At 42.5% G+C, this 13,929-nt stretch overlaps 1 protein-coding gene across 1 annotated transcript; it reads left to right on the top strand.

Moving 5' to 3' along the window:
• The first annotated feature begins 485 nt into the window (after nucleotides 1-485).
• On the top strand, nucleotides 486-13,257 carry LOC137006568 (zinc finger protein 569-like). The gene is made up of 3 exons (XM_067367435.1): nucleotides 486-536; nucleotides 823-1,012; nucleotides 11,725-13,257. Exons 2-3 carry the CDS (start codon nucleotides 823-825, stop codon nucleotides 13,119-13,121), a joined length of 1,587 nt encoding a protein of 528 aa, XP_067223536.1. The 5' UTR covers nucleotides 486-536; the 3' UTR covers nucleotides 13,122-13,257.
• The last annotated feature ends 672 nt before the right edge of the window (nucleotides 13,258-13,929 follow it).

The following is a 13,929-nucleotide window of genomic DNA, read 5'->3' as shown; positions in this document are numbered from 1 at the left end:
TTTCCGTCATTTTTACAGATGATAAATTGTATTTACCTATGAAAACAAACCTGGATGAAACCTTTTTAAAAGGAAGTTCCCCAAACCGTAAGTGCAACCCATATTTCGAAACGCAGTGGGCTAGTCATCCTGTCGATATGGCGGATAAATGACGTCAGATTCGTATTCTCTGTAATGTCAGAAACTGAGATATATACTGCATGGAGATAGAACAGGTATAGTTTTAAATTTTGTATTTAGGTCTCCTTTAAAGACTTGAAAGTAAACTTTTCTTTCATATTTTATATCCATTTTTAAACTCAAATTAAGTAATTGTTCAAATTTTTTATACATAATTTATTTTAATTTTAATAGAAATATTATCTGGTAAAACAGTCAATGTAGCGATGCACCTTGAAGTTGTATGCCAACCGCCATAAAATCAAGAAGAAGAAGAAGTCGTCAATGCAGCGTCTGAACGGGACTTTTATTTTGGAGTGACGAAATGACGTCATAAGACTGCGCTCCTGCATCTGCTGTGATTCTGCTGAAGAAAGGTTTGTTTTAAGAATTTAAGCTGTTTTAATCGATAGAAACAGTTTTATTTTAAACAAGCGATGTGAAATGAGTTTATTTACTATAATGTAACATTGTAATGCTTTATCTAACTGCAGTGAACGTGCTACTCAAACATGAACGAGAACAACAAACACTAATAAACTAAACATTGTTATCATCAGTTATATATGAAGTTTATTCATTTTCAGCGTTAGTTTTTTAGAGATCTTTTTGTGTAACCGGGTCATTAGACCATTAACTCTGTTAATTATTCTCTTCTTACAGATGGCGTTTATTAAAAAGGAGAGTGAAGACATGAATATTGAGTTTATTAAAGAGGAGGAGAGTGAAGATATAAAGATGGTGTTTATTAAAGAGGAGACTGAAGACGTGTTTATTAAAGAGGAAGAGACTGAAGACATAAGGATTGAAGAAACATGCAGTGTGAAACATGAAGATACTGAGGAACAATCAGGTTGGTTTTATTCTCACAGCTGAACTCAGTCATTTGATCATTATTAGAACTGGGCATTTTAAGAGCTAGAGTTAGGGTTTGGTTACTTGTAATTAAGCATTATTAACCCATTACTCTAGTGAGTACATGTAACTACATCACTTTAAAATTCAGTGTTTCCATTAAATTTGATGCTGAACCACAAAACCAGTTGCAAGTCGCACAGGTATATTTGAATATTTGGGGGGCACCACTACTATTTTAATTATAAAAAAACAATATGTATATATAAACGTTAAGCCAAAACGAAATAATTTAAAGCTAAACTGAAACAGAAACTGGCATTATAATTTGGCACAAATCCAAATGTTTCCATATTCATGATTTGGAGGCTAAACTATATTATTTAAACACTTTTATTGTACACTGACTACTATAGCTTTTTATATATTTGGTTAAATGTATGTTATTTTTACAATTAACAGGCTGTGATGTTAAGTTACTAAAACTGATATATGTTGTGTGTACGCGAGGTGCCGGCGCGATCACTTGAATTTTCTTATAAAAGCGGAAACAACTCTAAAATAGGCTATTCAGACATTTATGGTCACATAGATGTAACACCAATCGAATCTGTGAAGGGTTAAATATGCCTATTATTTTTGTACACTCACAATTTAAACAAAACGCTGATCGTAAAATAAACAAGAAAATACGGAGAACCGTAATGCCAGATCAGTCCAAAAAACAATACATGTATTTCTGGTGGTGCGTAGATCCAAAAAATCAATCCAAGTTCAAAAAGATTAAATTAAAAATGTAATCTAATTTCTTTTCAACTTAAGAAAGAAAGATATGAACATCTTGGATGACATGGGGGTGAGTAAATTATCAGGAAATTTTAATTGAAAAGTGAACTGATCCTTTAAGAGTAACAAGATGGCAGCAAAGAAGAAGAGATGCACGCTTTCCAATGAAGATATGCTGTATTGGAGTTATATGATGACATGGAGTTGATAAAATTATATAAACTTGATTGTCCATTCTTTTTGTAACTGACCTAATTAATAAATGGAATAACTTCAAATAAATTTAATAAATATTGCTTAAACAATAATTAATGATTTATGCATTTTAACACGTTTAAAGGTGCTGTATGTGATTTCTCAGATTCGTTGTTGAACACTGTTGATATTTGAAATAAACCCAAATAAACACACCCCTCTCTTCATTGTACCGCCTTCAAAACTCAGACTCCAATCCTAACCTCTGAGTCGGTTATGAATTTTATTGAATGTTATGAATTGTTGAATGTTAAAGCTGCTGTAGGGAGTTTTTAGAAAACGTTGACTTAGCCTGAAAATTTGAACAAGCACAACTCACAGGTCACTCCCCCTTGCTCTATGCTGCGCTGCAGCCCTCCCTCCACAGCTCCTCCCTCATCACAACGGAGCCTGCCGTGAACGCGCAGGCTAGTAAGGCGGATAAACAGTTACGGCACATTCACTGGTACAGATGAAACATCAACAATATGATTTACACTGACTATGGCCTGCCCATACTATGACTACAAACTTGGTCCTCAAAACATTACGTATTTTGAAATACATGTAATGTGACTATATGACGTTGCACTATTTCTATAAGTAATAAAGAGCTAGTATGATAATATAACGGTAACTAACGTTACAGTATGCAATAATTATTCTATCGATATGTAATGCTAAATAAGGTTTGCTAGTACATTATTTCAGCAACATGACAAGCCAGTGAATAAGTAGGTTTCAATAGTTGCTTTGCACAGTGCGTGACATTTTATCTGTATGTTATGCGGCTAGAGTTTTTACACCGTGTCAATGGGCTCCGACGAGGAATCCACACCCACAGCGAATTCGAGGAGTCAATGGGCGGCGAGAAGAGGAAGCATCAGGCAGGGGACGGGCAGGCCTGTTTTCCAAATTTTTATTAGTTGTGTAGTTCTTAAAAAATTAAACAAATCAAGCAGGGATACTTACTTGTCAAGCAGAAATGTGGCTAACTCTGCATCGGTTTTTAATCCTTTCAGGACACGTAGCTCCCTCCACCTCGGAAAAGTCCAATATTTACCCTCGTTTTATTTCGGGCTCTATCTAATTCTTTCTTTTTGGCTTTTTTATCATCATCATCTGTGTTTTTCCGTTTACCCGTCTTTATTTTATGAGCAGGTGCCACTCGAGGAATTGGCAGTTTGGATTGTTTTTCCGCCATGAGCAAAGCTGCGGCACACCGGTAATCTTGAATTTGAATGCCTGTACGCGCTGTGCATGAGAGGAGTGTGATCAGCGCGCACACGAGGATGATTGACACTGCTAAGACACTCCTCCTGGCTCTGATTGGTTGTTTCTTACCGGGAGCAGTGTATTTCTGCAAATGGCAATAGGACCACTGTGAGGAGCCAGAGGAGCTTGATTTTTTTCACAGATTATCTGTCTCATATTCTACTGTCAGGACATAATGACAGATTTAACAAATATGTAAAAAATACATTTTTACAAAAGTTACCTACTGCAGCTTTAAGCTTTATGAACCACACTTCTTAAGTCTAATAGGGCTGAAACGATAAGTCAACATAATCGACAACGTCGACAATAAAAAAATTGTCGACAAATATTTTTTTTGTCAAATAGTCTCTTGATCTCATACGACCTATTTGAAGGGCCTGCAATAATGCGGTGTAACCAGTGGGGCGCTGTAGCGCAATACTGTAATGCAGCCCTCCCGGATCCAATCCAATAAAAGAAGTCAGCTCTTTGGAGTGCATAGTGCAAACGAAGTCGAACCCGTGAAATGTGGGAGATTAACATAGCATAAACATAACAAACATAACGTTTAGCATAACTACAGAATACTGTCATGCAGGGCCACCAACTCTCATTCAAACTCACTGTTCTCACGCCACACGTCCATTTTCTCACACAGTGAAAGATGCATCGCAGAGCAAAGAAGACAGACAACGCACCGACAGATAAGACTTAGATAAGGTTACTTTTGATATAAAACTAAGTCTCCGCTTTTAAATTCTGTCAGTTTTACTACGGGATTCAAACAATACTTGTGGTTGTGACGCTGTTTAACGTTGAGTGCCAGACCGCTGTAACACCTCAGGTCAAGCAGCATGTGAATCTATTCCTCTCTGCTATTACAGCGCGAAATAAACGTGAATGAACATCAAAAAGTACTTACCGAAATGGGTAGCACTTTATTTTACAGTACGTGTACTTCCCTGGTACATATATAGTAATTATGTTGTACATACAGGTAAAAGAGTGGTAACACAAGGTACTTACCTGACATGTATATACATGGGAACTAATAAGAAACACTGCTGTACTTTCCAATGTACATACATGGTAACTACTTTGTACCTATAGACAAGTGTTGGGTAATAACAGGCACTTACTTATAGTGTCCGTATATGGTAACTAACAGACACATTACTGTACTTACTATTGGTATGTACATGGTGAATATTTTGTACTTACAGACAAGTGTGGGTAATAACAGGCACTTATGTGTGGTAACTAGTAAGCGTGATGATGATGAACCCTCATGATCTGTTTTTTTTTTTTTTTTTTTTTTTTTTTTTTTTTAAATTAAACCTCTGGGATTTTTTTAATGATTCACAGACACTTATCAATTCTAATTTTGTTTAATTCTAATTTAATATAATCTTGTCAATTAATGAAAAGATGATCGCAACTCTTACTACATGATTGATATTCATGAACCAAGCAGCTCATCAATCTTGAGTGTGTTGTCATTAGTGGTAGAATTACAAACCCGATTCCAAAAAAGTTGGGACACTGTACAAATTGTGAATAAAAACAGAATGCAATGATGTTGAAGTTTCGAATTTCAATATTTTATTCAGAATACAACATAGATGACATATCAAATGTTTAAACTGAGAAATTGTATCATTTTAAGGGAAAAATAAGTTGGATTTTAAATTTCATGGCATCCACACATCTCAAAACAGTTGGGACAAGGCCATGTTTACCACTGTGTGGCATCCCCTCTTCTTTTTATAACAGTCTGCAAACGTCTGGGGACTGAGGAGACAAGTTGCTCAAGTTTAGGAATAGGAATGTTGTCCCATTCTTGTCTAATACAGGCTTCTAGTTGCTCAACTGTCTTAGATCTTCTTTGTCACATCTTCCTCTTTATGATGTGCCAAATGTTTTCTATGGGTGAAAGATCTGGACTGCAGGCTGGCCATTTCAGTACCCGGATCCTTCTTCTACGCAGCCATGATGTTGTAATTGAAGCAGTATGTGGTCTGGCATCGTCATGTTGGAAAATGCAAGGTCTTCCCTGAAAGAGACGACGTCTGGATGGGAGCATATGTTGTTCTAGAACTTGGATATACCTTTCAGCATTGATGGTGCCTTTCCAGATGTGTAAGCTGCCCATGCCACACGCACTCATGCAACCCCATACCATCAGAGATGCAGGCTTCTTTACTGAGCGCTTATAACAACTTGGGTTGTCCTTGTCCTCTTTAGTCCGGATGACATGGCGTCCCAGTTTTCCAAAAAGAACTTCAAATTTTGATTCGTCTGACCACAGAACAGTTTTCTACTTTGCCACAGTCCATTTTAAATGTGCCTTGTCCCAGAAAAAAAACTCCTGCGCTTCTGGATCATTTTTAGCTATGGCTTCTTTTTTGACCTATAGAGTTTTAGCCGGCAACAGCGAATGGCACGGTGGATTGTGTTCAGAGTTTGTGTTTCACCGACTTCTGGAAGTATTCCTTGAGCCTATGGCTTTTTATACCAAATCATTTTGCCAATTGGCCTAATAAGTTGCAAATTGGTCTTTCAGCTGTTCCTTATATGTACATTTAACTTTTCCGGCCTCTTATTGCTACCTGTCCCAACTTTTTTGGAATGTGTAGCTATCATGAAATCCAAAATGAGCCAATATTTGGCATGACATTTCAAAATGTCTCACTTTCAACATTTGATATGTTATCTATATTCTATTGTAAATGAAATATAAGTTTGAGATTTTTTAATTATTGTATTCCTTTTTTATTCACAATTTGTACAATTTCCCAACTTTTTTGGAACCGGGTTTGTAGTAGTAGGAGTATTATCTTCTTTTAATAATAATTACTATTATCTGGATACACTGAATGACAAATAATATCTTAAGCACCACCACCAGTTCTGCTTAGTTAAAATGACAAATATGCATTCATGGTTACCAAGTTTTAGTTCTCGTTAATAAAGTAGCTAGACAGATTCTGCCAGTGTTGGTTCAGTGTAAACAATGATGTACATCTGAGTCCTTAATATGGAGGGAAGTTAGCTGTCACGGTCTGGTGTTGCAGAGACGAGGCGTTCACAGATTTCCACAGCAAATAGGTATTTATTAACATAAAGTAGAGAGTAACAACATCCAAACACATCTAACATAACATTTAGGACAGACAAGGAGTGAAGGGTGTGAGTCCATATAAATAGGGTGTGCTGATGAGAAGGTCCAGGTGATGATGATCATTGATGATGGGGAGAAGACGAGGGAAGTGAGTGCAGGTGTGGAGAACAGGAGGATCATGGGAAATGGAGTCCAAGGGAACAAGGGATCTGTGACAGTACCTCCCCCTCCCGGTAGGCGCGTCCTCGCGCCGTGGATGGAACAACCGGGGGTGGGCAGACTGGAGAGGAGGTCTCCAGGGCGTGTTCAAAGGCCATGGCTGCTCAGGAGCCGAAGGCGGCCATGGCGGGTCAGGAGCCGAAGGTGGCCATGGTGGGTCAGGAGCCGTTACCGAGGCCTTGATGCCGTCGAGCCTAGGAAGCGCCGAAGGACCGGCGGGAGATGGCGAAACTAGAGGTTCCGCCGACCGAAGCGCAACCAGGGCTCCAGAAGGCCGCTGTAGAAGCAGGATGACAGCCAACAAAACGAACACCGGGGGGAGTGAGGAGGCTAACTGAAACCGACGGACGGAGAGACGGAGGAGTGCAGTCCAGAGGGGAGGGCAGGCTGACGAGTGACCAAGGTGTGAGTGGAGGCAGGATGGAGACTGATGATACTGGTGGACTGATGGGCAACGGTGGAGCAGAGGGAGGTTGGAGCCGTGGTGAAGGTAATCGCCCAAAGGTCCGAGGTGGAGATCTGGGCGAGGGAGCTTGAGGTGGAGGTGCAGTGTGGACACAAATGGGAGGAGGTGGGAGAGGGAGGCAGGGAGGGAACACAGTCTTTGGAGGAGAGGAGAAATACAGTTCAAATTTTGTGGTTGGAGCGGCAGGCTCGGCGGTGGCGGCTGAAGCGACTGGCTCGGCGGCTGGAGCGGCGGGCTCGGCGGCGGCGGCTGGAGATACTGGCTCGGCGAAAAGTCAATAAGCCAGGCCGCATCATCTGGCGGCTTGCCCCGGGATGGAGCGGCAGGCTCGGAGAGGGCTAGAGCGGGATCTGGAGTGGACTGGCTGGCTGGAGCGGGCTCTGGAGAGACTGGAGCAGGCTCTGGAGAGACTGGAGCGGGCTCTGGAGAGACTGGAGCGGCTTGCTTCCTCCTCCTCCACTTTCTGGACCCAGTAGAGGAGTGTGGGTCCAGCATGGGACAGGCAGGGAGCTTGCTGGAGGGGTATGCGGAGGAAGACGGAGACTGACTGACTGGTCCGGCCAACCGTGTTTTTGGATGGACTGGAGGCAAACACTCATCCTGAACCTTGTCAACGAGGAATTTGGAGCCATTTAAACACAAAATTAAATTGATAGTTTCGCTTAAGGAGAAACGATAATCAGGTTCATCTAAACGGATAGTGTCGTCATCCAATCCATCCAGAAACAGGGAGATCAAACATGCTTCAGGCCAGTCAGACAAAAAAGCAAGCTCAATGAACTCCTCCACATACCTCTCCAGCGAACGACCCACCTGTAGGAGCCCGATGAGCCGATCACCAGCTGATGTCGTTGTGAGAGGCTGAGAAGGAGCAGGAGTCTCAGGGATGAGAAAAAATCCCATTTTTTTTTGTGGAAATCCAGACTGTATTGGTCTGTCCTTCTGTCACGGTCTGGTGTTGCAGAGACGAGGCGTTCACGGATTTCCACAGCAAATAGGTATTTATTAACATAAAGTAGAGAGTAACAACATCCAAACACATCTAACATAACATTTAGGACAGACAAGGAGTGAAGGGTGTGAGTCCATATAAATAGGGTGTGCTGATGAGAAGGTCCAGGTGATGATGATCATTGATGATGGGGAGAAGACGAGGGAAGTGAGTGCAGGTGTGGAGAACAGGAGGATCATGGGAAATGGAGTCCAAGGGAACAAGGGATCTGTGACAGTACCTCCCCCTCCCGGTAGGCGCGTCCTCGCGCCGTGGATGGAACAACCGGGGGTGGGCAGACTGGAGAGGAGGTCTCCAGGGCGTGTTCAAAGGCCATGGCTGCTCAGGAGCCGAAGGCGGCCATGGCGGGTCAGGAGCCGAAGGTGGCCATGGTGGGTCAGGAGCCGTTACCGAGGCCTTGATGCCGTCGAGCCTAGGAAGCGCCGAAGGACCGGCGGGAGATGGCGAAACTAGAGGTTCCGCCGACCGAAGCGCAACCAGGGCTCCAGAAGGCCGCTGTAGAAGCAGGATGACAGCCAACAAAACGAACACCGGGGGGAGTGAGGAGGCTAACTGAAACCGACGGACGGAGAGACGGAGGAGTGCAGTCCAGAGGGGAGGGCAGGCTGACGAGTGACCAAGGTGTGAGTGGAGGCAGGATGGAGACTGATGATACTGGTGGACTGATGGGCAACGGTGGAGCAGAGGGAGGTTGGAGCCGTGGTGAAGGTAATCGCCCAAAGGTCCGAGGTGGAGATCTGGGCGAGGGAGCTTGAGGTGGAGGTGCAGTGTGGACACAAATGGGAGGAGGTGGGAGAGGGAGGCAGGGAGGGAACACAGTCTTTGGAGGAGAGGAGAAATACAGTTCAAATTTTGTGGTTGGAGCGGCAGGCTCGGCGGTGGCGGCTGAAGCGACTGGCTCGGCGGCTGGAGCGGCGGGCTCGGCGGCGGCGGCTGGAGATACTGGCTCGGCGAAAAAGTCAATAAGCCAGGCCGCATCATCTGGCGGCTTGCCCCGGGATGGAGCGGCAGGCTCGGAGAGGGCTAGAGCGGGATCTGGAGTGGACTGGCTGGCTGGAGCGGGCTCTGGAGAGACTGGAGCAGGCTCTGGAGAGACTGGAGCGGGCTCTGGAGAGACTGGAGCGGCTTGCTTCCTCCTCCTCCACTTTCTGGACCCAGTAGAGGAGTGTGGGTCCAGCATGGGACAGGCAGGGAGCTTGCTGGAGGGGTATGCGGAGGAAGACGGAGACTGACTGACTGGTCCGGCCAACCGTGTTTTTGGATGGACTGGAGGCAAACACTCATCCTGAACCTTGTCAACGAGGAATTTGGAGCCATTTAAACACAAAATTAAATTGATAGTTTCGCTTAAGGAGAAACGATAATCAGGTTCATCTAAACGGATAGTGTCGTCATCCAATCCATCCAGAAACAGGGAGATCAAACATGCTTCAGGCCAGTCAGACAAAAAAGCAAGCTCAATGAACTCCTCCACATACCTCTCCAGCGAACGACCCACCTGTAGGAGCCCGATGAGCCGATCACCAGCTGATGTCGTTGTGAGAGGCTGAGAAGGAGCAGGAGTCTCAGGGATGAGAAAAAATCCCATTTTTTTTTGTGGAAATCCAGACTGTATTGGTCTGTCCTTCTGTCACGGTCTGGTGTTGCAGAGACGAGGCGTTCACGGATTTCCACAGCAAATAGGTATTTATTAACAAAGTAGAGACTAACAACATCCAAACACATCTAACATAACATTTAGGACAGACAAGGAGAGAAGGGAGTGAGTCCATATAAATAGGGTGTGCTGATGAGAAGGTCCAGCTGATGATGATCGGTGATGATGGGGAGAAGACGAGGGAAGTGAGTGCAGGTGTGGAGGACCGATCACACCGATCATGGGAAATGGAGTCCAGGGGAACAAGGGATCTGTGACATTAGCAAGGGAAGGGCTTAAAAATCCGAACTTGAGCGCAGCCCTGGTGTACCGCAACAGGACACTTTGTAGATGTATTTGAAATATTCATCAGTCTCAGATCAGAGTATCAGTGCTGATGAGATGAACCTAGAGCAGGTATGCCCAATCCTGTTCTTGGAGATCCACATACATGCAGAGTTCAGATCCAACCCTGATCGAACACACCTGCCCCTGAAGAACTTAGTTCACTGCTTCAGGTGTGTTTGATCAGGGTTGGAGCTGAACTCTGCAGGAAATGTAGATCCAAAGCCACTGGAAGGCAAGCCTGCAACCTTTAGCCAAAAATGCGTAATGGCTAACGCAAACGCTCTGCCCCCCGGGGTACGCAGGGAATGAGACCAGAGGCTGTTTTTGAATGGAAGTCAATGGATGAGAGGATTCATTATGCTGATTAGCTATTTCCCCACAAAAGCTGTTTAATCATTTAATTAATCCACAGCCTGTTTGCTAATCTTCAGCATGTTTTACACTAAACAATTCTTTCGTTGGGAACAATATGTAGATTTTAACTTGATTAAAATGTATTTTTTTCAAGAAAAGCCAGACTAGAGAATGTTGTGACTGATGTCACTGCCATTACACGATAGGCTGAGAGGTGCCGCACGTGAGCTTTACACTTAGCGTTACACTTTCTCCAGTGGTAAGAGATACAGATCCTCTCATCTCCCTATAATATACAATCTTTGGTAGATCTCCAGAAACAGGTTGTCTAGTGTTTAATTTCTATTCAACTGTGCTCTGTCTGTTTGTTGTACATGTTCATACTGGTATTTGTTCACTGAAATCTGTGAAGTTTAATGGAGCCTGTTATCAGAAAATGCTCACTTGCATGATTTTATAACATATGAAATTTGTTTCCCTCAGCACAAAACTTACATTTTATGGTTATACTCTTACCTGCATGTATAAGCATTCATTCTTTCCGTCTAATGTCACTAGTGTGATCTCTCTGTACCGTGCCCTGGCCCGCTTGAAAAGTCACGGTTGGATTAGGCTTGAGCGTGGTAAAGATGTAGTAAGATCGCTAACCGTGCCGGAGTACAGAATGGCTACTTCTATTGTTTGTGCTATGTCTGACATCCTTACAACAACAAATATTTTCTATTACTTATTGAATAGTAAAACACTTTTCAATTAATTTAATTAATTCGAGTATATTTAGGTTTATATCGAGTCCGATATAAATCATCTTAGTGACGAACAGGAATTGTAGTTTGCAAATTCCTCCATCAATGTCGGCTCTCCTCTAATGTGAAAAATACAGGAGATATACAAAATGTGCAGTTGTGGGTCCCCTTTGGACCATGGTTGAAAACGACTGGTGTATTGAGTATATGATCTATAGACGGGATGGGCAACTCTGGTCCTGGAGGGACACTGATCAGGGATGGAGCTAAACTCTGCAGAACAAACACACAATAGACGCATTTTCGAAGAGGTGCACGTCAGGCTGCATTGTCAGGCTACACAGAAGTATAAATCAGCCTTAAGTCTTCAGTAATGCTTGAAAATTGAAACTTAACTCTGCAAAACAGTGGACCTCCAGTACCAAAGCTGCCCATCCCTGATCCATAAGATAGGATAGATTATTGATCATACATGTTGTTGATTTTGATGCTTTAAATGTCTAAATTGTTTTATGTCTATTTTTGCCCTAGACCTAACGGCACTGAGAGAGGCTAGCCATGAACTTGGTTATTTCACCTGCCAACAGTGTGGAAAGAGTTTCAAACATAAAAAACACCTTAAAGTTCATATGAGAGTTCACACTGGAGAAAAGCCTTACACCTGCCAACAGTGTGGAAAGAGTTTCAGTCATAAAGGAAGCCTTATAGCCCACATGAGAGTTCATACTGGAGAGAGCCCATTCGCCTGCCAACAGTGTGGAAATAGTTTCCGTGACAAAGGAAACCTTACAGCCCACATGAGAACTCACACTGGAGAAAAGCCTCATACCTGTCAAGAGTGTGGAAAGAGTTTCAGTCGAAAAGGAAGCCTTATAGCCCACATGAGAATTCACACTGGAGAAAAGCCTTATACCTGTCAAGAGTGTGGAAAGAGTTTCAGTCGAAAAGAAAACCTTACAGTCCACATGAGTTATCACACTGGAGAAAAGGCTTACACCTGTCAAGAGTGTGGAAAGAGTTTCAGTCACGAAGTACACCTTGAAATCCACATGCGAATTCACACTGGAGAAAAGCCTTACACCTGTCAAGAGTGTGGAAAGAGTTTCAGTCATAAAGGAAGTCTTATAGCTCACATCAGAATTCACGTTAGAGCAAACACATTCGCCTGCCAGCAATGTGGAAAGAGTTTCATTGGAGAAGGAAAACTCAAAGTCCACATGAGAGTTCACACTGGCGAAAAGCCTTACACCTGCCAACAGTGTGGAAAGAGTTTCAGTGTAAAAGGAAGCCTTAAAGCCCACATGAGAGTTCACACTGGTGAAAAGCCTTACACCTGCCAACAGTGTGGAAAGAGTTTCAGTGAGAAAGGAAGCCTTACAGCCCACATGAGAATTCACACTGGAGAAAAGCCGTGCACCTGCCAACAGTGTGGACAGAGTTTCAGTCGAAAAGAAGGCCTTATAGCCCACATGAGCACTCACACTGGAGAAAAGCCTTACACCTGCACTCTGTGTGGGAATGGCTTCACACAGGAACGAAGCCTTAGGGAACACATGAATATTCACACTGGAGAGAGCCCATTTGCCTGCCAACAGTGTGGAAAGAGTTTCATTAGAAAAGGAAGCCTTAAAGCCCACATGAGAATTCACACTGGAGAGAGCCCATTCACCTGCCAACAGTGTGGACAGAGTTTCGTTCGAAAAGAAGGCCTTATAGCCCACATGAGCACTCACACTGGAGAAAAGCCTTACACCTGCACTCTGTGCGGGAACGGCTTCACACAGGAACGAAGCCTCAGGCAACACATGAATATTCACACTGGAGAGAAACCTTTTAAATGTGATCAGTGTGGAAAGAGTTTCACACACAAAATGAGCCTTTATCACCACATGAGAATTCACACTGGAGAAAAGCCTCATACCTGCTAACAGTGTGGAAAGAGTTTCAGACACAATGGAAACCTTATAGTACACATGAGATCTCACATTGGAGAAAAGCCTTAAGCATCATTTACACTGTACACGGCTACTGAGGATCAAATACAAAATAAAGTCAAAATAATCACCCTGATTTAACTCCCACTCTTTATTTCACATCAAGTTTTTCAACTTCAAATCTCTTGTCTTTTGTTTGTTCTTGTTATCCATAACTGGACTTTTTTAGTGTATTAATTTTGTCTGTAGGCTACAGCAAATGACATATCACAATCAATAAAATATACAAATATAACCATTTAGCCATTGAAAACACAAAGCCTTGGAGAACTGAAGTGTGATAATCAAAATTCCATTGCCTCTTCACATATATATATATATATATATATATCTATATCTATATATATATATATATATATATATATATATATATATATATATATATATATCCTTTTTGAATGATTAACATGAGTGATTATAATAAGAGTGATAATCAGTATGTAACCTTTTTTATAATATGAGTGATTTATTTCATATACAACCATTGAATGATTATGTGGCTGTTGAAATGTCCTTTTCAGGAGATCCGCTGATATCTGTGTCTTTGCCTGTTCATTTGGAGACACTCTCACCATGTGTCCAGCCATAGATCCATGTTTCTCTAACACCCTGGACAGCTAGGTCACAAAGGTCACCCTAGCTGCTGGACTACATGACTAATTTTACAGTGTTATCCTGTCTCTATGTAATTCATCTAAAAATAAAGATGAATATTATGCGTAATTCTTCTCAGAACTAGAAC

Source organism: Chanodichthys erythropterus, chromosome 18 (genome assembly GCF_024489055.1).
Source record: "Chanodichthys erythropterus isolate Z2021 chromosome 18, ASM2448905v1, whole genome shotgun sequence".
NCBI lineage: Eukaryota > Metazoa > Chordata > Actinopteri > Cypriniformes > Xenocyprididae > Chanodichthys > Chanodichthys erythropterus.
The sequence above is the reverse complement of the archived record's forward strand: the minus strand, read 5'-3'. Positions and strand labels throughout refer to the sequence as shown.

Excerpts from the sequence above, each read along its gene's own strand:
- LOC137006568 (XM_067367435.1), top strand. The coding sequence starts at position 823 with ATGGCGTTTATTAAAAAGGAGAGTGAAGACATGAATATTGAGTTTATT. Across the intron at positions 1,013-11,724 it reads AGATACTGAGGAACAATCAG|ACCTAACGGCACTGAGAGAG; the intron begins GTTGGTTTTATT and ends TTTTTGCCCTAG.